The sequence below is a fragment of the Rana temporaria genome, chromosome 2, assembly GCF_905171775.1.
Source record: "Rana temporaria chromosome 2, aRanTem1.1, whole genome shotgun sequence".
Classification (NCBI taxonomy): Eukaryota; Metazoa; Chordata; class Amphibia; order Anura; family Ranidae; genus Rana; species Rana temporaria.
The window spans coordinates 285107730-285133117 of record NC_053490.1 but is presented as its reverse complement, the minus strand read 5'-3'; the positions used below and the strand labels follow the sequence as shown (position 1 = coordinate 285133117).

General features: G+C 41.9%; 2 protein-coding genes across 3 annotated transcripts in view; both read left to right on the top strand.

Moving 5' to 3' along the window:
- Positions 1-16885, top strand: part of NIPAL3 (NIPA like domain containing 3) — a 42261-nt gene extending 25376 nt beyond the window's left edge. The window contains exons 6-12 of one of the 2 annotated variants that reach the window (XM_040337176.1): positions 3313-3434; positions 5238-5334; positions 6707-6842; positions 7622-7710; positions 12775-12838; positions 15349-15443; positions 16430-16885. In XM_040337176.1, coding sequence (XP_040193110.1) covers positions 3313-3434; positions 5238-5334; positions 6707-6842; positions 7622-7710; positions 12775-12838; positions 15349-15443; positions 16430-16626 — 800 coding nt within the window. In that variant the 3' untranslated portion in view covers positions 16627-16885. Of the gene's footprint in view, positions 1-3288; positions 3435-5237; positions 5335-6706; positions 6843-7621; positions 7711-12774; positions 12839-15348; positions 15444-16429 lie in introns of both variants that reach the window. The other variant, XM_040337175.1, reaches the window with a different exon arrangement.
- Positions 16886-18759: 1874 nt separating this feature from the next.
- On the top strand, positions 18760-21856 carry LOC120926881 (protein ANTAGONIST OF LIKE HETEROCHROMATIN PROTEIN 1-like). Its single transcript, XM_040337174.1, has 3 exons — positions 18760-19190; positions 19279-19380; positions 20914-21856. Exons 1-3 carry the CDS (start codon positions 18970-18972, stop codon positions 21791-21793), a joined length of 1203 nt encoding a protein of 400 aa, XP_040193108.1. The 5' UTR covers positions 18760-18969; the 3' UTR covers positions 21794-21856.
- The last annotated feature ends 3532 nt before the right edge of the window (positions 21857-25388 follow it).

Sequence of the window (25388 nt, the reverse complement as noted above, 5' to 3'; positions counted from 1 at the left end):
CTCTGGCATATGGCCAGAAATATCTCGGGGTTCTCCTGGAAACAGCTGCTGGTAGCTCAGATAGTCCACCTGCCGATTTCCCCAACCCCCTGGAATAAAGACTGCAGAAAGGCAAGGAACATGATTTTCTGCCCAAATCAGAATGTGATTGATGTAGGCCACTGCTGTAGCACTGAACGTACTGCCCGGATCTCCAGAACATTGATGGGCAGGACCTTTTCGGCTTGGACCATTTTCCTTGGACCGTAGCCTCTTCCAGGACTGCCCCCCCCCCCCAGCCCATAAGGCTGGTATCAGTTGACAACACCTTCCAGGTAACTGGGATGAACGATTTTCCTTTCTGCCAATTCTTGGTCAGTAACGACCAACTGAGGCTTTGGCTCACCTCTGACGCCGGCCGCATTGACAGATCCAAGGCTTGCAACAGTTTTGAATGAAACTGGGCGTAAGGAAAAGCCTCAAAAGAGGCTACCATCTTCCCTAACAACTTCATGCAAAGACGAACGAAAGGCTCATTCCTCGCTTTTACTACCTGGACCAAATCTCTTAGAGATGACCATGCCCAAATACTCCAGCCTTCTTTAGGGGCTGCAAGGATGACTTCTCTAGGTTGAGAATCCAGCCTAGGTGCTCTAGGTATTTTACAGTGCTGACTGCTCTACCAGCAGCTGGTTGTCTAGATCAGGGTTTCTCAACTCCAGTCCTCAAGGCGCCCCGACAGGTCACGTTTTCTGGTTTTCCATTATATTGAAAGGGGGATTTGATCAGTTTCGCTGCCTTGTAATTACCACAGCTGTTTTATCTGAGGGAAATCCTAAAAACATGACCTGTTGGGGCGCCTTGAGGACTGGAGTTGAGAAACGCTGGTCTAGATATGCCGTTACCGCTATGCCCTTAGATGTGCCAGGAGCGGGGCTAGAACATTCGTAAACACCCGCGGTGCAGTAGCCCGACCAAAGGGTAGAGCCACAAACTGGAAGTGGCGCTGTTCTACTGCGAACCTTAGGAACCTTTTGAGTGGAAAAAATTGGCGCATGGAGGTATGCATCTTTGATGTCTATTGAAGCCAGAAACCCCCCCCCCCCCCGCAAGGTGGAGACTATTGAGGGGATTCACTCGATGCGAAAAGAGCCAATGTTCAGGAATTGATTTAAATATTTTAGATTACCCCTTGGGATAGAAAGTGATCCAATGCTAAGAACAAAGGCCTTCTTTTTACTGGATCTTTGGGGATGTTTGACCTTGGAAGGTGAGAATTCTTGAAATTCCAGCTTGTAATCCAGAGACACCATGGAAATTACCCACTTGTCCTGAATCTCTCTTCCTGCCAAGCTCTTGGAAATCGCAGAAGTCACCCCCCCCCCCACCCTCTCGAGTGGAGGGGGGCGCCCCTTCATTAGGGGGCTTTGGGGCTCTGTTCAGCAGATCTTTGGGTTTGGCCCTGGACTTTACCTCTTACACTCGTTTGAGGAGGCCGTTGCCACTGCCTGGAGGCTGTAGCCCCTGGGACTGGGGACAGGGAACGTTTAAAGGAAGGACATTTACTCTTTCTTAACTGGCAACAGGGTAGTTTTACCACTAGAAATGTTTTGAATGTATTTATCCAGGTCATCCCCCAAACAAGCGCTCCCCATCAAAGGTGAAACCGGCCAAAAGTTTTTTGCACAGAGCTTCAGCTGACCAATGCTTTAGCCACAAAATCCTGCGCATGTGTGGAGAGTAAGGCGGGGATGCTTGTTGAATAGAATCTTTAATGGCATCCACTGCAAAACATAAGGCCTTGGGTAGGTCCGCCCAATTTTTGGCCTGTTCCGCAGGGAGAATTTTGATCACCTGCTTCATCTGCCCCTTAAATACCTAGCAGGCACCAATCGCTGCCACTGCAGGTTGGGTTACAGCGCCAGACATACTAAAGGAGGATCTGAATAAAGACTCGGTTGGATCTCTGAATACCTGAGCATTGTCCACAGGATGGGTCAGACTTTTATTCACGCAGGAAATGGTCTATTGTCGGCAAGTTCCATTTCTTGGTGACTTTCTCCTCCATTGAAAAAAGAAAGGCAAACTTTTTGGGAGGAGAAACCCCCTTATCTGGGTGTTCCCAGTCAGCATAAATACGTTTTTCCAATAAAGGATGGACCAGGAAGGTTTATGCAGCCTGCAGGGATTTTAATGATCCCGAGGAGACGCTTCCTTGCCGTTCTACCTTACAAAAGCGTGCCCGCGCGTGTGTATGGCGGAGGAAAGAGGGGGGGAGAGAGGTACTCCAAACGAGCGCCATGGGACCCAGACTACGAGGGAACCACCCCCAACATGATTGTGGCAGAGCCTGAAGTGGAGGAATTGAGGCGATCAACAGACCGGCTGACACTGAGCTTTTCATCCTGGAGAGCATTGTAAGTAAAACACCAGGTATGTCTCTTTACTCCCTCTAGTGGCGGAATTTAGGTAAGACATGCAGCTATTCGCAGAAGACAATCCTTTTCTTCACTTGCCTTATCCCCGCTGCAGGATACTGATGGATATCAGACAGATCCAACCTTCACCCATCACGGCGGGCTGTGTTGTGCCAACCTTCAGGGTTCTGGGTTCCTATTCAAAGGAGGCCTCTTCCCTGGACCTGTAGAAGACTCTGCCAGAAAACCTTTGCGCATTTTTAAATAAGTGCCCAAAGTGCTGGATCCCATAGCCCAGTCCTACACGAGAAACGTTACAGGCAAAACCTTGCTCTTCTGCGAGGCCCAGGTACCATCCATTTTGTCATTTTTTCTGGTCTTCTTGGATGGATCCGGTTGAACAGCTCCTTGACCCCTGGAGGGATCCCTCAGTAGAGCTTTCTTCTTGGCACATCTTTAACCGTGACCAACACCTTAGACACTGGCAAAAAAACTGAGGTACTCTCCAGATGGGAGGGGTCATATAGAAGGGAACTTCTCTTCTAATTAGGGTGTGCCAGTGTCCAATCACCTAATGGTGAGCTATAACCCACTAAGTAACTAACAAGAGCTCTGTGTCCTGTGATGTATGAAAAGGAAAAAGCATAGATGTGAACGTGCCCATAGGAAACCAAGTTAAATGAAATGTAGTTCATTTCTGCAAAAGGCTTCAAAAAACGCATAGGTGTGAACAGGCCTCAGATATTAAATCTTGCTTTGGAGAGATCAGTCACCTTTATCATGGTTTGCTGATTTACATGATTTTTTCCACTTGCAAACATCCAACTGCATGTTGACTAACCAAGCTTCCTTTGATGTATATGTGTATGTCTTCTCTCTCCACCCTCCCAAGGGCGTTATATCTTGTCCTTTATAGGCTGTGGGCTTGCAATCATTGGCACATACTTGCTAATAACCTTTGGACCCAATAGCCATGAGAAAATGACTGGAGAGAATATTGTCAAACATTTAGTGAGCTGGCCATTCCTGTTGTACATGGTAAGTTTCATTTTCTAGACCATTTTCTAAAATAGTTAAAGTTAAAGCGGAGTTCCACCCAAAAAGTGAACTTCCACTTTTCGGAACCCTTCCCCCCCCCCCCTCCGGTGTCACATTTGGCACCTTTCAGGGGGGAGTCACGCCTCTCCCCCCCTCACTGGTCCCAGGAGAGAGTGGGGACCAGTGAGGGCACGCCACGCTACATACGCAGTAGGGAACCAGGCAGTGAAGCCACAACGCTTCACTTCCTGATTCCCTCACGAGGATGGAGGCAGGGCAGCCGAGAGATGAGCGATTGCTCGGCCTCGGCTGTCGACATCGCAGGCACGCTGGACAGGCAAGTGTCCATTTTTTTAAGTCAGCAGCTGCAGTATTTGTAGCTGCTGGCTTTTAAAAAAAATAAAATAATAATTTGGGTGGACCTCTGCTTTAAATCATCAGGAGCTTGCAAGGAAGTAAGATGCAGGGGGGACTTTCCTATTCTATGTTTCTGTTCTTTTCATCACTTGAAAGAAAAAGTGAAGACCAATGCTTGAGTACAATGGGTCTTGAGATCCACAAAATCTGTGTTCACACCCCAGTAGCAGCTTTTACTAAAGCCAAGTACACACTGCTCGAAAGTTGTCCGAAAACAGTCAGTTCAGCAGTTACCAGTCAACTTATGTCCTGTGTGTACAGTTCCCCATCTGACATAAGCCAGTCTCGCAACTGGCTTCTGTCTAACGAGCATGCTGGACAACCAGCAACTGATCAGCCTGTCAGAACTAAGCTGCTTCTGTAGCAGGAACCATCTTTTTTTCTTCTTACTGCACAGTGAACAGATTCCTGTTGGACTAAAGATCTAAATTAAAGCCCAGCCCAAATGAAATTGGAGATACAAATCATAAAAATGAAATGGCTTCTTTGTGAAAAAATAAATAAATAAATTAAGGCTTCAGCAAGACCTATTAAAAAATACTTCGGTCATGGCTTCCAAGGTATAAGCGAGGGTCATGTCAGCATGCCTCACTTCTGCTTCCTGGAATAGTTGAGCACTCATTATTCCATGAGAATGTGGCATAGCACAATGCAGAAATATATTTTTGTGGGATTTTGAGTGGCCAGGAGTCAGGGGTGAGGCATGTGGTGTTTAATTTTGTATGTTTTGTTTTGTGAAATCTTTATTTTTAAAGTTTTTATCTACGGCTTTTTTATTTATTTTTTTGGGCAGCAAGGGACTGGCAGGGAAGTGGATCTACCATTTCTTGGAAGGTCCACTTTACTAATACTGACCAATCATCCGTAAAAGTATTGAAAATAAAGCTCTGATCCTAAGTTGAGCTGTGTCCCTACACAAAGCTAGTCAAATCGGGGTACGGGAAAAAAATATATATAACATTTTTTTCTTTGTCTTCTAAATGTTATCAATGTTCCCATAAAATGGATTACTTCAATCAATCCTTCATTCACATGTGTTTCCTTAGGTGTATGCCTATGTGAGGGCCATATTTTTCCACACAAGAATTCCCAGGTGTCCCCTGCATATACCCCGTGCAGGCAGTCCTATTCATGTCAGTTTGAACAAATCAAGGCCTCTGTTCCCTGTCTCAGCTTTGTCCATGCAGCCGCTTTGTGTTCCAATTGACATGAATGGGAATGTCTACACAGTGATGCATTGAACACCTGAGCATCCCCGTGCAGGCAAACCTGCCCCTTGCAAGTATAAGTATACGGGTATATGCTTAAGTGCTCTAGTGTGAACAAAGCCTTAGGACTTTACATCTCATTTGTTCTTCTCTTATGCCTTGTGTGTTGTCTTCTCAGCTGGTGGAAATCCTTGCCTTTTGTTCCCTGCTGTATTACTACAAACAGAAAAATGCCAATTACATGCTCATCATACTGTTGCTGGTTGCATTATTAGGTATGTCAATTATTTATAGTCTGCCCTCTGCCCATTTTATTGCACCTACTGTGCAGATATTTGCATGAATTTACATAGACTTTCTGTAGTTCTGGAGCTCTTTCCCCCTGCATTTGCAACATATTTACACAAAATGTATTTCTGTTATGCAAAGCCTCTTGCTATGCAGTGTTGGCATGAGTAGGTTTGTAACAGCCATTACTTCTACCGATATGATGCAGTAGAGGTCACAGACTGAGTAGTATAAGGTATGCTATGTTCATCACACCTTTTGGGACTTGCGATTTAACTTTAGTTCCTGTGCTCCCTGTTATTTCACCAGACAGAAGAAGAATTGAGTGAAGCTTATAGAATTCTGTTGGGCTTCATGTACACTGCTGCTAGTAAACAGATGTTTTGGAGCAGTTGGGTGTTTTTTTTCAGCTGCTCCTGAACTCTCCTCTGTTAACTTATCAGTACATGTACACAGGGTATTTTTATAAGCCAAACATCTCTTCCCCTCTTTAGCAAGCCCTATGCATCTTGGATTCCATGCAATAAATATTGTGATATAATTTTAGCAGATCGCTCTTCAGTCTGCTTTATTTGAAATTTGAGATGATGTAAGCACTCTTTTCATAGAAAAGTACATTGGCGTATGTTCCGTGCTAAAGAACACCATTCTAATTTTGATGAATAATTCCTAACATGCATAAAAAGTACTATGTGCAGAGCGACCCTTTATAACTTTATATAAATCCTAAAGTGTATAAAAAGTTCCATAGTCGAAAATGACATATTATATTAAAATGATCACATCCATACAGTAGATTGTTCAAATTTGAACATTTTTACATATCAATATGTATATTTACTGTACAGGTAACTCTGTGCCAATTGAGTCGCGGCACTCATGGATGCAAGGTAGATGGGGCACCAAGAATGGAGTGTCCATACTGGACCCTACAGCCTCAGGTGATACCCACCCTTAACAAGGCTGAGTGTACCGCTTCAACAAATATCATCATATAAATGTGTGAAGTTCACTTCTTTATAAACAGAGAAGCTGCTGTACCACTTTCCACAAGATCCTCCACCAACAAGTGGATGATAACCCTATTATTGATCTGTCTGTCTAAGAAAAGGTCATAAACAGTATACATATATGTATATGGGACACCAAGAATTCATAACATTTAAACAGGTTGCAGGTAAATGGTATCCAAGCACTCTTCTATCCAAACCTGAAAACGTTATCCGGATAAAATAGAGAGAACATTTTTAAAGCCAGGTGAAAAAGTGCTAATATTTGGATTTGTATTTAATTCCCCTTTTTTCCTTTTTAGGATTTGAATTTTGAATTTTTTTTATACATTTTTTACTCTGTTTGTAGGCTCTACCACAGTGGTCACAGTGAAAGCACTAGCTGGCATGATCATGGTCTCCATTCAAGGTAGCATGCAGCTGGGGTACCCCATCTTCTACATCATGTTTGTGTGCATGGTGGCTACAGCCATTGCTCAAGCATCGTAAGTATATTTGTACACGTATGACATATTTTCTAAATGCTATACTTTATTGCATTTAATTCCACATCCATAGCACATTTACATTGGTGTATATGTGGCCCAGGTTTAGCTGAAAAAAAAAAAAAAATTGCCACAGTTCTTCAGATATGCTGTTCGTTTCATTCTACTCACCCAACCCCCAAAGTCACTTGACTTTCAGCGCAACTTGAGTCGGACTTTTGATGTGAATTTTTTATTTTTATTTTTTTACACTCTGTGGCATTGAAGTCTTATCAGTCGGACCAAAGTAGTGCAGCTATCTCACAAGTTCGATCCTATGTCTCATCAGTGTGAGCTAGGCCTAACTTGTAAAACGCAGCCAAAACTTCATTGGTGACTGCCAAGCATGACATGACCAAATGTAACTGTCTTGTCTTAAAGAAGAACTAAACTGTAAAAGCTGTGCCAAAAATACAAAACAAAAGGCATAGGCAAGAGGACCAGTCGCCTATTTTGCCAGCTGATCATTTCCCCATTACTGAATTACTGAGAAATGCAGGGTTTTGCTTCATGAAGCCTTCATCAAGGAGAATAGTGAGCAGCACCGTAGGTACTTTTTAATAATTCTAGATGATCCCTTTAACATGGCAAATCTTCACTTTTGAGCTCAGGTCTACTTTAGGATGTTATTTTTGCAATTATACCTCTACAATTCTACTGTATTGTAGAATCTATTGTTGTCTGTGGCAAGGAGGTTTTGTATTTTTTAAAAACCTAACCAAACCTTTTGTTATATTTAGGTTTTTGGCACAAGCATCCCAGCTTTATGACTCTGCCTTAATTGCAAGCGTTAATTATATTATGTCTACAAGTCTAGCTATTTCTGCAGGTAAGTGAGTTCATATGTGTTCAACATTTTCATGCATAGTGCCGGAGTACGTCAACGTACATTGAAAACGGCTGTGAATTTTACCTCTTGTATCATTCCTTTAGGACCAATTCACACTGACCCTCCATAAAATTACAGAACAGCTGAAGCAATTTACTGCTCCTTGCTGCTGCGCTGTGATGCACTATCAATTGAATTGCACTGCTCCTTTTTTTGTTTTTTGTGTACAAAACATACACTTCACTGCAGTGTCGGGCGGCATGCTGCGCTGCCCAACATTACAGTGTGATTCGGGCTGGTGTTAGGCTGTGTTGCAGTGTGAATAGGACACATAGGAAACTATTGTTTCTAGATTGTCTCTGCGGTGATAGATGGTTTACAATGCCGTATAACGTCTGTCACTGCATATAGTGTGACCAATTCTCTTGCATCCTTTCAAAGTAAATATAGAAAATTTACTTTTGCTAGAAAACTAAAATCTCATGCAGTGTGACAATAGTTATCATAAAGCACAGTTGGATCTATTTAATCAGGCTTATGACAGGTTTAATCTGCAGGACGCACTCTTGGTCATGGTAAAAATAGGTTACCATGGGGTGGAGGGTGACATTGCTAAAAGGTATTGGGATGGACAGCTCTGTGATTTCAGATTTTTGTTTTTCCTGCCTTTTTATACACCAGTCTTTTTTGTGTGGGAGAGCCACTGCCCAAGAGAGAGGCAGAAACAGGTCTCTGAAATCAGTAAAAGCTTCATCAAGTTGGCACTTAAAGCGGAGCTCCACCCGAATTCCAACATAATCTTAATATTACTGCTGATATTAAACATGCTACAAACGGATATTTTTGTTTTATAAAATATGTACAGTACCTATATATTCCTCCTCCTTCCGGTCTGCACAACTGCGGGTTTTTCTCGGGCATTGCATCACTTCCTGTAGCACGCAGTGTGCTCTGGCAGCTTGTCTCATAGCTCCCTTGTGTTCAGTTTCTGAGCTGTGATCTCAAACATCGCGCGATTTCAGGACCAGGAACTGACGGCGCGGCTCCCCGTTGCGAGTGTGCATGAGCGAGATCGAGCGGTGGATGCTGGGACAGCAGCATCACCGCAACGAGGAAGTGCCTGCTTGTGGGCTTCTAATGCCCACAGCTAAAATGGCAATGGCACGAACAGGGGAATAAAAGTCTAAATTGCAGGCAGAATGCCAGAGGAGCTGTCGTAGGACACCAAAAACGTGAGTTCAGATAAGCAGCACTATTAACTATTTAAGTACTCCGTTTTTGCATGGGATATCCGCTTTAAAGCAACCCTGTCCTACCAGTAATCAAAGTACCAGTAATCAAAGTAACCTTTGAGCTCTGATGCAGGCTTTCCATGTCCTGTAGTGACATGAAGGTCGATGGGAGAAGCATTAAGCACCACAGGGGACACAGTAGGTAGACACTTCAGGAAATTGTTTTCTTCAGACTTCTTTTTGTTAAGGGGCATTCAGTAAAGTGGGCTGTAGGAGAGGTAAGTATTTTTTTTTTTTTTACAGGGCCAGCTTTTATTTGCCTTTTTATATATTACTGACATAAGGTTACCAGATTTTCAAAATAAAATTCAGGAACACCCTATTGACCATGCCCAGAAAACTACACCCTCATTTGTAGCCACACCCACAAAGTCACACCCCCATTTTTTACTTGACCTGAAACGGTTGATCATGCTTTTGAAACCAGATGCAGACATTCTAGGCATAAAGGCAAAATACCTTGCGCACCATCAAAAGGGGAATGATGCAGTGCATGTAGCGCACCACAGAGAACTGTGGGTGTGGTCAGATTGCTGTAGCTGTAAGCAGGCTAAACAAAACCTGACCCTATGAGTCAAGAGAGATTATGCACAGAGTGCAGGGGTCAAGGTGAAGTAACACAGAGTGCAGGGGTCAGGAGTATGTAAAGCACAAAGTGCAGGGGTTACAAGTGTGTAACAGATTGCTCCTGGCGTGGTTTCCCCCATGTCCACTGTCATTCCTAGCATTGTTCCTGGGAGCTGCGTACCATAGGTTTCGGTAACACACAGAGTTCAATGGTCCGAAGTAAAGTGATGGCCGCTTTAAAAAGAAAAAGTGCAGGTAGAATTCCCGAAAAATTAAGTATTTTTAAATGCCTTTTAAAATGTATTTATTTATTTTTTAACGCCAAATTTGTCTTTGAGCTGCTGACAACACATCCACAATGGTGGTTCCCAACAGCAATCTCAGGGCTTTGGGATGTCTATACAAGGGAGGCTTTTACAGGTAGATAACATGCAAAAAAAAAGTTCAGTTTTACAGTACAACTAATCTTGCGAAGATATGGTTGGGCAACAGTGTCATTTTAAGGCACCACTGTGCAACTAGGTGCTGACACCTTAGGATACCCACTTCAGGTTATTTTAACCAATAGGCCTTGGATCCCTTTCACACTGGTCGCTAATGCGCTGCTCGTTTCAGTGGCGCTTTACCAGTGTTGTGCAGACAGGAGTGGGGCGCTTTTAACACCAAATAAGGGGTTAAAAGTGGCGCTGCGGAAGCACTTTGCAGGCGATTCGGCAGCCCTGCCCATTGATTTCAAAGGCAGGGGCAGTTTAGGAGTGGTGTATACAGCGCTTCTGCACCATCCCAAAGATGCTGCTTGCAGGACTTTTGTTTTCCATTCTGCAAGCGCACCTCCCCTGTGTGAAAGCACTCGGGCTTTCACACAGGGGAGGTAGTTTACAGGTGCCATTTTTAGCACTAAAATGCCTGTAAAGGTGTGTGAAAGGGGTCTTATACAATCGCTTAAATGCATCTCCAATGATGGAGAATATGCAAAATCGCAGGCATACAGACCACAGGCAGCTGAAACCTTATCCTATCCTGTACATTGTAATGGGATGAGCCAGAATGTTGCCAGGTGAGTTGAGATACCCCAGTCTCCAAACTTCAAACGATGGAGTAAATCCTGGGAGGACGGTTTCAGATTTGAAGAATTGACTACAGAGAAAAGTAAACCATTTTAACTGAAGATTAGACCTTTTTAATTGCTTGATTTGTTTTCCTTTTATTTACCTTTTTCCTTTGACTGGAGGATATTTGTTCCATAATGGTACTATTTTAATGCAATTAAAGTGATTGTAAACGATCACCTTTTAAAACAATCTATCAGTAGTGGCCGGTAGTAATTTTTTTTGGGGGGGGGTTACAAACAGTACCACACCCATTTGGTTGGGGTGAGTCTGGTGCACTCACTTCATCTACGGTGGACAATGATGGCAGCCACTGTAATTAATGCGCCCGTCGTCGTGAATGTGGCGACTACAAAATAGCGGTCATGGATAGAGCATGGGGGTGGAGGCCATGGATAGAGGGGGCGGCGCTCCGGCGCCCCTAATGGACAGGCCACCACTGCAATCTATTCAGTTTAAAATATAAATGAAAGGCAAAACATTTATGTATACAGTATCTCACAAATGTGAGTAGACCCCTTCACATTTCTGTAAATATTTTATTGTATCTTTTCATGTGGCAACACTGGAGAAATTACACTTTGCTACAATGTAAACACACAGCCATTAATGTCTAAACTGCTGGCGACAGTATGAAGTGAGTACACCCCTAAGTGAAAATGTTCAAATTGAGCCCAACGTGTCAAGATTTTGTGTGGTCACCATTATTTTCCAGCACTGCCTTAACCATCATGAGCATGGAGTTTACCAGAGCTTCACAGGTTGCCACTGGAGTCCTCTTCCACTCCTCCATGATGACATCGCAGAGCTGGTGAATGTTAGAGACCTTGCGCTCCTCAACATTCCGTTTTGAACATGCCCCACAGATGCTCAATAGGTTTAGGTCTGGAGACATGCTTGGCCAGTCCATCTCCTTTACCCTCAGCTTCTTTAGCAAGGTAGTGGTTTCCCTCCCCTGTGTCATGTGACTCGTCGCATCTGTGGGGCCTCCCTAAATGGCAGGGGGAGGAGAGCAAGGTCTCAAACATCCACCAGCTCCGTGATGTGGTCATGGAGGAGTGAAAAAGGACTCCAGTGGCAACCTGTGAAGCTCTGGTGAACTCCATGCCCAAGAGGGTTAAGGCAGTGCTGGAAAATAATGGTGGCCCCACAAAATATTGACACTGGAACCAATTTGGACATTTTCACTTAGAGGTGTACTCCCTTTTGTTGCCAGCGGTTTAGACATTAATGACTGTGTGTTGTTATTTTGAGGGGACAGCAAATTTACACTGTTATACATGCTGTACACTCACTACTTTACATTGTAGCAAAGTGTCATTTCTTCAGTGTTGTCACATGAAAAGATATAATAAAATATTTACAAAAATGTGAGGAGTGTACTCACTTTTGTGAGATACTGTAGATAAAAAAAAAGCATTTATAATGGGTTTTTATAAGTGATTACATTCCCTCTGTTCTCAGCTGCATTGGAGTGCTGATGTTCCCAGTGAATGGCTGTTCAAGAATTGTGTGTCAGGATAAGTCTGATCATTGGAGGAGAGCAGGCAGCGTTCCCACCATAGCTAGAGAACTGACCATGGTGTGTTCTCCTCCTGCTTAGTGTGGTCAGTTTTTAAAAGAGTGACTGGCAGGAACTCCAGGGATTTCGTACAAAGGATGCAATACGAAGAGAACAGGATATAATTTCATACAAGTACATGATACAGCAGACACACATCATTAATATGAAATGTTAGGTTTACATACTGTTTAAGAATTTGTGTGATGTGTAAGCAGAAGTAGAGGTTACAAAGCTACTGTTCACTCACCACTCACAAGGATTTTCTGATTGTAAAGTAAATGTCAACTTTATCTACAGAACATATTCTTTACATGCAGATAATGTCATTAATTCAACATTCATTTCTTTAAAAGCAAGTAATGCGTCTTTGTGTGGAAAAATAAACACAGATTTCTAAATATTTAATTTGCAATTAATCGCCTTGATACTGTGTACCTGCCAGGAAAAATGATAGCATACCCATAGCCATCTGCTTATTCTGAGCTTTAACACTTTGCCACTTTGTATTAATATTTCATTCTTTACATTTTAGGAGCAGTATTTTACATTGACTTTCGGAATGAAGATGCTCTACATCTTTGTATGTTTGCTTTAGGGTAAGAACAGGAATGGACCTTTTTAAAATTGGGCAATCTTTTAGTTTAACTTATGAGGTTATAGACACATGACAGAGTATACGCCTGCCTGTAATATGAAGACGCACTAGTCCTGCTTACATTGGCACTATCAATTACTACTACTTCATATTGAAGTGCATTATATTATTTGTATTGGTGTTGTCCATAGCTAGATAAGCTACTAAAAAGGGGTAGAAAAAAGGAAGCACCACCTAAGTGCAGTATTAGAGAGGTTCTTTTAATGACACACTTACAAGAAGGTAAGGAAAGAAGGCTCATCTGTAACATCCTGTAGTCCTCGCCCCGGATCCATGGGCTGCTTTAGAGGTGAAGAAAGCAGAATGTGTGGAGTCTTCAAGCCTGTCCTGTGGCCTTCAGGATGTAGTCTGTTCCAGCCTCTCAGGTCACGTGACAGGTCACGTGATTACTTCCCAGGAACACTTCCGGGAGGAGGGTCAAACAGGGAGAACAAAGGCTGATGGGGCTACGCGCTCGGAGCCACTGCTCCTTCTATTGGCCAATGAGGGTGGGATATTACATGTAAATTAATGGTGGCTTCACCTCCCTCTTATTCTAAGACACAGGCTGGAGGGGCGTGACACAGCCTGTGACTGGCAGAAATCTGCCTACACCATTTTATTTCCACAAAATAATAAAGATTTAATTTCAAGTATATATTGTATGCCATTTTAAAACTGTGTTTTTTTTTTGTTTTTTTAACTCCTGTATTCCAAAGACTTTTTTTCTTTTTGATCAGCAGCAGAGGACTAGAAGCTCTTCCTGCTTAGGTTTTCTCTGCAGACAGGCTAGGAAAGGTTTGGGTCATGTGACGGCTGTATAGTGATTAGGGAAAAGGTACTTGAATGGGTTTTTGTTTTTGTTTTTGTTTTTTGTGCCATCATCCATATACAGAAATAGAAGGGACAATATAAATATACATTTTGCTGTGAACTTTGAGGATAAATGGCTTCAGTGTCTGCACCTACAGAGATCAGTGTTTTTTTTTTCCCTCCTAGAATGGGACTGCTGGTGAGCTATATAGTTATGAAAATGCTTAATACTGTTTAGTTTTTTACAGTGCTTAAAGTGGAAGTCCACCCTAACACTAAAATCCCTGCATCTACAGACATCCACGATCTAACACCAACCTCTCTAGCCCTGTAAAGAAGAAATCAGTATAAGACTAAATCAGTATACATACCTTTTTTTAAACTGATCCGTCCCGATCCCATGCTGAGCTGTCATCTGCGGCTTCACTGTGGAAGCGGGTGCAGAGGACACAGCCGACAACGGAAGCCACATAGTAAGTCAATGGGTGACGTCACTCCCCATTCATTTCACAGCAGTTGTGGCCCGTATCTTCTGCAGACCGGATCGGCTTAAAAAAGGTATTTATAGTGATTTCTTCTTTTAACCACTTAAGACCCGGACAAAAATGCAGGTAAAGGACCAGTCCCCTTTTTGCGATTCGGCACTGCGTTGCTTTAACTGACAATTGCGCGGTTGTGCGACGTGGCTCCCAAACAAAATTGGCGTCCTTTTTTCCCACAAATAGAGATTTCTTTTGGTGGTATTTGATCACCTCTGCGGTTTTTATTTTTTGCGCTATAAACAAAAACAGATCGACAATTTTGAAAAAAATTCAATATTTTTTTACTTTTTAGCTATAATAAGTATCCCCCAAAAATTGTTTAGGCAGATACGTATTCTTCTACCTATTTTTGGTAAAAAAAAATCGCAATAAGTGTTTATCGATTGGTTTGCGCAAAATTTATAGCGTTTCCAAAATAGGGGATAGTTTTACATTATTTTTATTTTTAATTTTTTTTACTACTAATGGCGGCGATCAGCGTTTTTTTTTTTTTTCGTGACTGCGACATTATGGTGGACACATCGGAAAATTTTGACCCATTTTTGGGACCATTTTCACAGCAAAAAATGCTATAAAAAATGCACTGTATACTGTGAAAACGACAATTGCCGTTTGGGAGTTAACCACAGGGGGGCGCTGAAGGGGTTGTGTGACCTCATATGTGTTTCTAACTGTAGGGGGGCGGGGCTGTATGTGTGACGTCATTGATCACCTTTCCCTATATCGGGGAACAGACGATCAATGACAGCACCATAACGAAGAACGGGGAAGGTGTGTTTACACACACCTCTCTCCGTTCTTCAGCTCCATGGACCGATCGCGGGACTCCGGCGGCGATCGGGTCCCGTGGTTGCGGTCATGGAGCTTTGGACAGGGTCGCGGGCGTCCCACGGCAGGTACGTGATTGTGCCCAACCGTGCCATTTTGCCGACGTATTTCGTTTGGCGGTCCTTAAGTGGTTAAAGGGCTAGATAGGTTGGTGTTAGATCATGGATGTCTGTAGATACAGGGATTTTAGTGTTAGGGTGGACTTACATTTTAACTATGAATGTAGTTTAGAGTGTAATTTTTTTGTATTGGTATAGTTTATCTAATAAAAAAATCTTGTTTCCCCAAGGTGCCTTATTGCCTTTTTGGGTGTGTTCCTCATAACAAGGAGCAGAAAAAAGACCAAAGCTTTTGAACCCTATGTTGCCCTTAACTCCATGCCAGGTAAACTAGCACAGATTAAAGCTGTTGTAAAGTTCTTTGTTTTTTTTACCTAAAATGATAAAAAAAAATTATACTTGCCTGCTCTGTACAATGGTTTTGAACAGAGCAGCCCCTTATATCCCCAGCGGCGGGGGAAGAAGGAGGGAAGCCGAACTTTCAGGGGATCTCGACGCGGCAAGGTCTCCCGGAAGTGGAGATGGTTACCTGTCAAAAGAGATCCCTGATCACCAACACACCAGTTATAAATGTAGTAGAATACAGTCTGGCCTAAATATATGAAGAAAGATTATTTGTTTGCAAAATTTTATAACCAGAATTAAGAAAAATGCTTTTTTTTTTTTTTTTTTTTTCTCATTTATTTTGCAAAAAAAAAAAAAACAGCAGTGATTACATGCCACCAAAAGAAAGCTCCATTTTGTGTGAAAAGAATGATAAAAACATGTCATATGGGTACAGTGTTGCATGACCATACAATTGTCATTCAAAGCATGACAGCACTGAAAATTGGCCTGGGCAGGAAGGGGGTGAAAGTACCCTGTATTGAAGTGGTTAAGGGTCAGAACACAAGGAAATGTGTATGTATTGCAGCTATGTACCGCATGTTTTTTTTTTTTTTTTGCCATGACATACACTTTAAAAAGCGATAGTGTAGTTGGATGATGGGCTTTTTGTATCTCTCAGAGACAGTCACATGAACATTAAGATCACGGAACTGGAGCTAATTATTTAACTACAAAAAAATTGAAAATGTATACCACATATGTGTCACTACCACTGTTGGTTATTCTTTAATGGTATAATGTTAATACAAAGCATTTTCATCACTAGCATTGTTAAGTTATTTATTATTGTGTAAAATCTATACTAAGCCGAGTATGCAGTATATGAATCGCTTCCATGATTACAATTATCCATTAATGGTGGGAAGTCTATACTATGGCAGTTACCATTCAAGAAAAAAAAAAAAAATTCTGTTTTGTTTGCAGGTGTGATCAACATGCATGATAATGGCACTAATATTCAGCCTGATTTTGGGAATTCCTTCTCTTATGGAGCGCTACAAAGTAATGATAGTTTATCAGAAATTTACACGCCAGCAACACTTCCTGTTGTAACAGAAGAAGCATCATCATCATCATCGTCTCCACCGTATAAGATTTTGGAACACAATAAGAATGAATAGGCGTGCTAACAACTAATGTGTGGACTGGGAAACCTATGCTTCTTTTTTTTTTTTTTTTTTTTTTCTTGTACAGTTCAAACCATGGTTTAAAATGTGTATTTTTTAAGTCCGAAGTTAAATGTATGTCTTAGGTCCAGTTTACTCTGCTTTGTTGGTTCACTTCTAAAGGGGACTGTTTTTACCTGCCCTGTTGACATCTATTGTTGTAAGTGTAATTCTGGGCGAAACAGAAAATGCAAAAACATTAACTTATATTCCATACTTGGCTATAAACTAGTTAATTAAAAATTATTACACAAAACAAACATTTATTTGCTGTTGTGTGTTTTTTTTTTTTTTTTTACTGTACATCACCATCATGCTATTACAACTTCTTTTTTTATATGAAAACTTAACTACCCATCTCTCCTGTCTCTGCATCAGAAAATTTAATTTATGTACTAGAGAAAACTGTAGAAATTCTGCCTGTCTCATTCAAGAGAGCCTTCTTTCCATAAGTGCAGCCTATCGGTGACAGCCCAGGGTACCGTATTTTCCGGCGTATAAGACGACCCGGCGTATAAGACGACCCCCTAATTTTCCAGGAAAAATTTTGATTTTGGGATATACTCACTGTATAAGACTACCCCCTTCTTACTGTCTTTCTGGAAGCTGAGGGGGAGCCAGAACCGCTGACAGAAACAGGCTTTTTCAAATCTCACTGTGCCATTACATTACATTACTCACTGTGCCATTACATTACATGCCCAGACTGTGCCATTACATTACTCACTGTGCCATTACATTACTCACTGTGCCATTACATTACATGCCCAGACTGTGCCATTACATTACTCACTGTGCCATTACATTACATGCCCAGACTGTGCCATTACATTACATGCCCAGACTGTGCCACTGTGCCATTACATGCCCCCACATTGCCATTGTGCCATTACATGCCCCCACATTGCCATTGTGCCATTACATGCCATCACTTGCCGCTCACATTGCCATTGTGCCATCACTTGCCCCCACTGTGCCTGAACTTGTTGCCCCCCCAGTGCAATAACACTCACTTTTTCCCCGAGCGCTGACAGTGTCCCATGCTGCGATCGCGATCGTGAAGGATTTCAAAGCCGCGCCTTCACTGCAGAGTGTTCTGTGATAGGATGAACAAAAATCTTCCCAGCAGCGCCTCTGTTATGTTTCCCGTCCTATAACGGACGTCTTCTCATCTCGTCCGAGGATGAGAAGGCATCTGTGATAGGAGGAACAAAGAACAGAGGCGCTGCTGGGAAGATTTTTGTTCATCCTATCACAGAACACTCTGCAGTGAAGGCGCGGCTTTGAAATCCTTCACGATCGCGATCGCAGCATGGGACACTGTCAGTGCTGGGGGAAAAAAGTGAGTACTGAGACTGTACCCGGCGTATAAGACGACCCCCGACTTTGGATGCATTTTTTTGCATCCAGAAAGTCGTCTTATACGCCGGAAAATACGGTATATGTAGAGCTGTAGGCATGGTGCAACCATAACAAAACACAATTTGGTGTACGTGTTAGGCAGACTACCATTGTTTTCTATATACTGTAGCTGGTTTGTCTTACTAATTAACAGTGTTTGTAAACAGCAGGTACTGAACAGGGTAAGTCATAGAGGGGGGAAAGCTATACTTTACAGTTACTGATCTATTGTGAGCTGGTGAAGGATAAGGGCTGTTGCAGAATTTTCCAACCGCTTCTTGACTGTTCTATAGCCGAAAGACGGCTACATCGCGGTTGTCGAGTTCTGGGAAGGGAATCCATGGACGTCCTCCCAGAACCCCCCCTTGCGGTGCACATTGGATACGCTCTGTGACCGTTGTCACAGATCTGAGTAAAGGGCTATTCACAGTGACCCTTTACAATGTTTAGCTGTGTCCAATCACAGCAGATTGCATGTACACAAACTTGCCGGTTATCGGCATTCCTTTTCTCATGCGCTGTCACGGCATAAGGAGAGGAGAGCTGGTACCCGGAAAGTGTGATGGGGGAGATTGGCACTGATCATCAGTGTCCTGATGATCAGTGCAGCCTCATCAGCACACATCAGTAAGGCCGGAATCACACTAGTGCGTTGCGTTTTTGAGCTGCGTTCCCGTTGCGAATTTATCTAGAGGGTGTTCTGCGGATCAACTGCGGTTTAGCTGCGGATCGGGTGCGATTTAGAAGAAATAATTATCTGAGCTGCGTTTTTGGTGAGGGCCAATCATTGTTAGCTGTGTGATGATGTAGGTAATAAAAGGGAGTGACCTTTCTTGGACTCTTCCTTTTTCACGAGCATTCAGTATAGTGTGGAATAGGATTTGGATTTCAGAAGAAATGTGTGCTGCCCTGCCCATGATCATGCCTACAGTTGTTGCTGCAACAGCAGCAATCTTGCTGGAAGTTGAAAGGAGGAGAAGGAGGAGTAGAAGAAGAAGATACTGGGTTCATCCTATCATTGCAAATAGGGATGAAAGAGGGCAGTTCATGATATTATATGAAGATCTCCGTGGGCATGAGGACAAGTTTTTTAATTATACACGCATGTCAATAACCAGGTGATTTTTTAGTTAATTTTGCTAAACATTTTCTTTCTCCATTGTTCCATATTAAATTTTTAAAGATTTTTTTTTTTTTTTTTTGAAGTTTTGATGAATTGTTAGGACTAACGTACCATAGTTTGGAGCGCCAGAACACATGCTTCAGAGCAAGCATCCAGCCTGCACAAAGATTATTAATCACATTAAGGTACTTTTCCACACCTATGTGCATTTTCAAATTGATGTTGAAGCATGTATTCATTTTTGGTTTCAACTATCCAACATCTGTACTTAGAAATGAACAACCAGACATAAGATGCCCAAAAATATATTTATTTTTTACTTTTTTCCCAAAAATAAAGAAATAGACAACATATATTTGCTTGGACTAATATAAAAAATAAAAACTTTGCCTTCAAGTTTACCTCTGGATTAAACTTTGATTCAAAATATGCACACATGCTTGTTTACTGTGGGCATAACGTAAACTTTAGAGATGTTGATATGTTTTGGGAAATAATGGTGTGTCTGAGGAGTATTGACTTGCTGAGGTAGATTCATCAATCTTGGTGCTTGAAGCATGGCTAGACTCGCCATGGTGCTGTGGCACATGGTGCTGTGGCACATGGTGCTGTGGGCCATGGTGCTGTGGGCCATGGTGCTGTGGGCCATGGTGCTGTGGGCCATGGTGCTGTGGCCCATGTGTCTGAGGCCCATGTGTCTGAGGCCCATGTGTCTGAGGCCCATGGTGCTGTGGCCCATGGTGCTGTGGCACATACATCCCCTGCATTTGTGTTTGTGGCATAATTGAAGGGATTGTGGATGGGATGGGATATGGAGTTCGCCTCTGTTGTACCTCATATATTGAAGTTGGCTCCTGAAAGCTTGAAGTGTAGGATGGAGGAACATAGGGGTAAGGTTGGTTTCCTGGGTCTGGGTACTGGCCTGACATTGGTAAGTGTATGTGTGTTGTTTCTTTTGTTACATGTGGCCTTTCCAATGTATGTTGCTCGCTTGGCACTGTAAATGACTGCAGAACGTGTTCTACTGTGGTTCGCATTTCTAAATATCTCTCAGGTAGAACTTTTTTGATCAATGGTACAAAATTAAGCGCCAGTATTGTAGCTGGACATAAGAAAGCATCCACCTTTCCAGCCATTTGTTGTAACATCTCTAGAAGACGCTCGCTTATGTCCATCTGCGATACTGGCGTTCGCTTACGTGCCACTTTGGCAGGCCGCGCAATGGTTGTCGGAGCTGAGGAGGGTCCAGGCATAGGCTCAGGCAATCCAGAGTCAGTCTCTGGGTTTGTGACCCATAGATCTGACCCAAGTGGCATTTCAGGTATTTCCTCATTTGGATCAATGCAAACTGCTGGCACGGATTGGGCCTCAGATTGGCTCTCTGGTTGATCCTCCAGGACATCCTGTTCGTCCCAACTTGCTTCGGTCCTGTTTTTATTAAAAAAGAGAAACATTACTAATGCTAAATATATAGTCACGATACATAGATGATGTAGAGGATAACTTACTCTCTCATCTCTATGAGTGGTTTCAAGAAGGCAAGGTCCTCTGCATACATATAGGGTACTCTAGCTGGTGCCCCCGAGCCACTCCTCACTTCTCTTAGATGTTTGTTATATTTCTTGAAGGCATCACGCATGCTTCGCCAACGATTCTTGATGTATACCACTGTAAAAAAGAGAAGATAATAATTATTTAATATTTCTTATTTGTTGAAGGTACCTAGCTACAGGAAATTCATTTGGAAGTCTCCACTATGAGTTCAAGGTTGGAAAATCAACTATATCTGGCATTGTACATGAAACATGCCTTGTTTTATGGAATGTACTAAAACCATTGGTCTTCAAAAAGCCTACAAAAGAAGATTGGTTGAAGATATCAGATGAATTCTGGGAGAGATGTAATTTTCCAAACTGTGTGGGAGCCATCGATGGCAAGCACATACGCATCCTGAGGCCATTTGATAGTGGGAGTCAGTTTTTTAATTATAAAAAATATTTTTCGTTTGTATTAATGGCAGTGGTAGATGCCAAATATAATTTCATTTATATTGATGTGGGTGCTTATGGTAGCAGCTCGGATTCTGGTGTATTTAATCATTCCACATTTGGGAGAATGATAAGGGCGAATAGTCTGGATTTACCTAACGATTCCTCCTTGCCCGGAACAAATGAGCCAGCCCTCCCATTTGTTTTTGTAGGGGACGAAGCGTTTGCCCTTGGTAAAAATCTTCTTCGACCATTCTCAAGTAGAGCGCTGAGCAATGATAAAAGAATATTTAATTATCGGCTCACTAGGGCACGTCGAGTAGTAGAGTGTGCATTTGGAATTCTTGCCAATAAATGGAGAATATTGCACACCGCCATCAATCTCAGTTTGGAGCATGCTGTCTCTGCTGTCAAAACTGCGTGTGCACTGCACAACTATGTGCGAGAACGTGATGGAATTGATTATGAGGATTCCATGATGCATAACATGGAGGCGGCACAGTGGAGTTTGACTAGGGGCACTAGCAGTGGGAAATTGATTCGAGATCAATTTCTTAATTACTTTCTATCGCCAGCTGGCGAGTTACCTTGGCAGATGCAGGCAATTTAAAACCAAAAAATGTGGTGTTGTCATTAAAATATATGGCCCTTTAAATATTAAAACATAAAATACTAAGCTAAAAATGTCACTATGTGTAATTTGAATGCAGCTTGAAAAAAAAATCTTAATATTCTGCCAAAAGATAACTTTAATGACTCCGAAGTGATTCTCTACCTGCAATTGGACAAAAACACCAAAAATTGGCTTGGTGACACTGTTATGTGTGTTCTGCTGGGTGTCATTGTACAGAGGATGATGTCTTTGTAAGACCACCATGGCCAATAACGTCATAATAGGATGACAAATACAGATAATCACTCCCCCAAGGATCTGCAAACATACTTGGTAAAGTGAGTTTACATATTTTGGTGATAGACACACGCAGACTCATACAAACAATGACCAAGGGTGTGGGAATGAGTCACGTGCCACCAGCAACACGGGGACAGGGTGCATTAGGAACACCATGCCAAGATATAAAACATGTGGCATGGTATGGGTTAGCAGACTTTACATGCCCTCACAGAATGCATGCTTGGATAAAGGCCTGCTCTGGATTTGTGGGCGGTATGCACTGTAGTTATTGGGGTCTACTTAGAATTATAATTTAAGAAGTTAGGGAATGAAAAAATAAATCAAACTTACCTTTGTCAGCTTGAACTTGGGATGAGCACATGCTCCACTCTGGCAAAAGGCTTTTGGTAATTTCAACCCAGGTAGTTTTTTTCAAAACATTGTCCTTATATTTAGGATGCCGGGTGTCATAGATTTGTGGGTTCTCCCTGACAAGGCGGATAAGCTCCTCGGAATCCACACAGTCCTTCACCTTAGCAGTGACTTTTTTGCTCCGTTTTTTGGACATGGCTACTCACCTCAGCAGCATGAAACAGACAGAGGAGGAACTAGGAAAAGGGGGAGGTGGTGGAGGAGGAAAAAAAACTTCCGTTCAAACCGCAACACACCTGCGATTTAGATGCGTACCCATAGAAGATAATGGGACTGAATTCGCACCTGAGCCGCACCGCAAGACATAAAAACCGCACGCGGTTTGGAGGCAATGCGCAGTGCGGATGCATCGCACATATGTGAACCAGCCTCATTGAAAACAATGTATTTTAAAATGTCCTGCGATTTGGATGCGGTTGAAACCGCACTCAATTCGCTTAGGTGTGAACCTAGCCTAAAGGAGAAAAATTACTTATTTGCAAAATTGAATAACAAACCACGAAAAATGTTTGTTTTTGTTTAGAAAAAAATATAAAACCCAGTGGTGATTAAAAACCACCACAAGAAAGTTCCTATTTGTGTGAAAAAAAATGATAAAAATTCTATATGGGTACAGTGTTGCATGACCGTGCAATTGTCATTCAATGTGCTACAGCGCTAAAAGCTGGCCTGGGCAGGAAGGGGGTGAAAGTATTAATGTGGTAAAGAGAAGTGTGTTGGGCTCCATTCACACCAATGTGTGTTTTCATGCTTTTTGTAGAAGCGCAGGACATATTTATTTTTTTAACATAGGTTCCTATGGAACACGTTCACTTAAATGCATTTTTGTGCCTCTGCATAACTTTTAATGCAAAACTGTGCGCTTTTTTTTTTTTGTTGTTGTTCAATAGACTGCAATGGAGAAGCTGCAGAAAAGCATGTAGTGCATATTTACCGCAATGTGCATTTTTAAATCTGCCCAACAACAAATTTTCCAAATAAAAAACCAACGTTACACACAAATCGCTGCAAAAAGCACTGAAGAAACGCCCAAAAGCAACATACATAGATGTGAATTGAGCCTTATGCCACATACACACGATAATTTTTTGGGTTGTAAAAAACAATGTTTTTCAGGCTCTAGAAAAAAACGAAGTTTTTTTCAACTTGATCATTAAAACGGCCTTGCCTACACAAGATCGTGAAAAAAAAAATGCTCTAGCAAAGCGCGGTGACGTACAACACGTACGATGGCACTATAAAGGGGAAGTTCCATTCGGATGACACCACCCTTTGGGCTGCTTTAGCTGATTTTGTCTTCGTAAAAGACGATTTGCGCTTTTTTGTCTGTTACAGCGTGATGAATGTGCTAACTCCATTATGAATGATAGTTTTACCAGAATGAGCGCTCCCGTATCACTTGCTTCTGAGCATGCGCGGATTTTTTACGTTGTTAAAGCCTACACACGACCATTTTTTACAACTCGAAAAACGACGTTAAAAAATAGAGCATGTTCGATTATTTTTTTGGCCAGTTTTTCAGAACCCGAAAAATGCTCTAAAGCCCACACACGATCGTTTTTAATGACATTAAAAAAAAAACTTCATTTTTTACAACCCGAAAAATGATTTTACGTTTACGCGGCATTATACTCACTGGACATAAAGCACAACTAAAATCGCACACCTTTTTGTTTTGTTTTTTCCTCCTTTTAAAGTTCTGTACCTTGGCAAGTTCTGATTGTTGACTGTAATGACCCTTCATCATGGGTGTCTTCATGCAAACTAAACTGAAAAAAGAGAGGGGGTGCTAAACCAGCCCAATTAGTGTGCAATGGATTGGTGCTTATGGGACTGTGCAGATATGACATTTTTAATGTACAGGTATGTGACCTAAAACAGGAGACATGTTCATGGCCATTGGCATACATGTGTTGAGAGTGAAAATCCAGTTCACTTCCTAAAAGGAGTAATCTATTTTAGGTTTCTACATCTACAAGATTATGAACTAATTTATCTCTTAAAACTTTTTTTTTTTATATTCAACAAGCTACGTGAATACATGTTAGAACCAGTCACAATAATAACATCTTATTATTCTGTTAACACATACATCAGTCCCCTAGATTAACCAAAAAAGAATAACCACGAAGAGACCTGTAATATTTTCTTATTACTTTAACTTATCAAGGGTATTCTCCCCCCTTATTATCTTCTGATCCGGGGTTACCTTATACTAATGAACTAATGTATGCTGTAATGTGTATTCTTCCTTTTTTTTTTTTTTTTTTTTTGCCCGTCACCTGATTTGCTTCACACTGAGATCAATGAACTGCCACTTTGCTGATAAACTAATAGAAAAAGCAATAATAATAAAGGAAAAGAAAAAACAATGTTGCTGTTTACCAATTCTTAGATGGTGAAGGCTGCATTATTTATTTTTCTTTCTTTTTTACCTGTTCATCCAGCTAGTAACATCCCTCCTGTCTTAGGGTGTCTCCATTCCAGGTGGAGGGGCAACAGCGACACCTTTTGGACAGCAGCATTGCAAGCCCATGCAGAGGGTAGTGTTAGATGTGGAAGATTTTAGATAGACATGACCTTCAAACTAAAGCTGAACTCCAGCTAACACTTCTTTAACAACAGTTATGGCAAACTGATACTTTTTTCCTGCTGATTTTGTATGTTTGCCCACTGACAAAGAAATGATCAGTCCTATAATTTTATTGGTAGGTTTCCTTTATTAGTAAGACAGAATACCAACCAAAAAAATACGGAAAAACACATTTCAAAAAGGTTATAAATTGATTTGCATTTTGATGGCAAAACCCTTGTGGGCAATCAAAGAGGTCAGATGTTTCTTGTAGTTGGCCACCAGGTTTGCACACATCTCAGGAGG

Bases quoted from the DNA above. Each gene is read 5' to 3' on its own strand.
- LOC120926881 (XM_040337174.1), top strand. From the start codon at position 18,970: ATGTGTGCTGCCCTGCCCATGATCATGCCTACAGTTGTTGCTGCAACA. The intron at 19,191-19,278 runs GTGATTTTTTAG...TTTTTTTTGAAG, and splicing joins ACACGCATGTCAATAACCAG to TTTTGATGAATTGTTAGGAC. The intron at 19,381-20,913 runs GTACTTTTCCAC...TATTTGTTGAAG, and splicing joins AGATTATTAATCACATTAAG to GTACCTAGCTACAGGAAATT.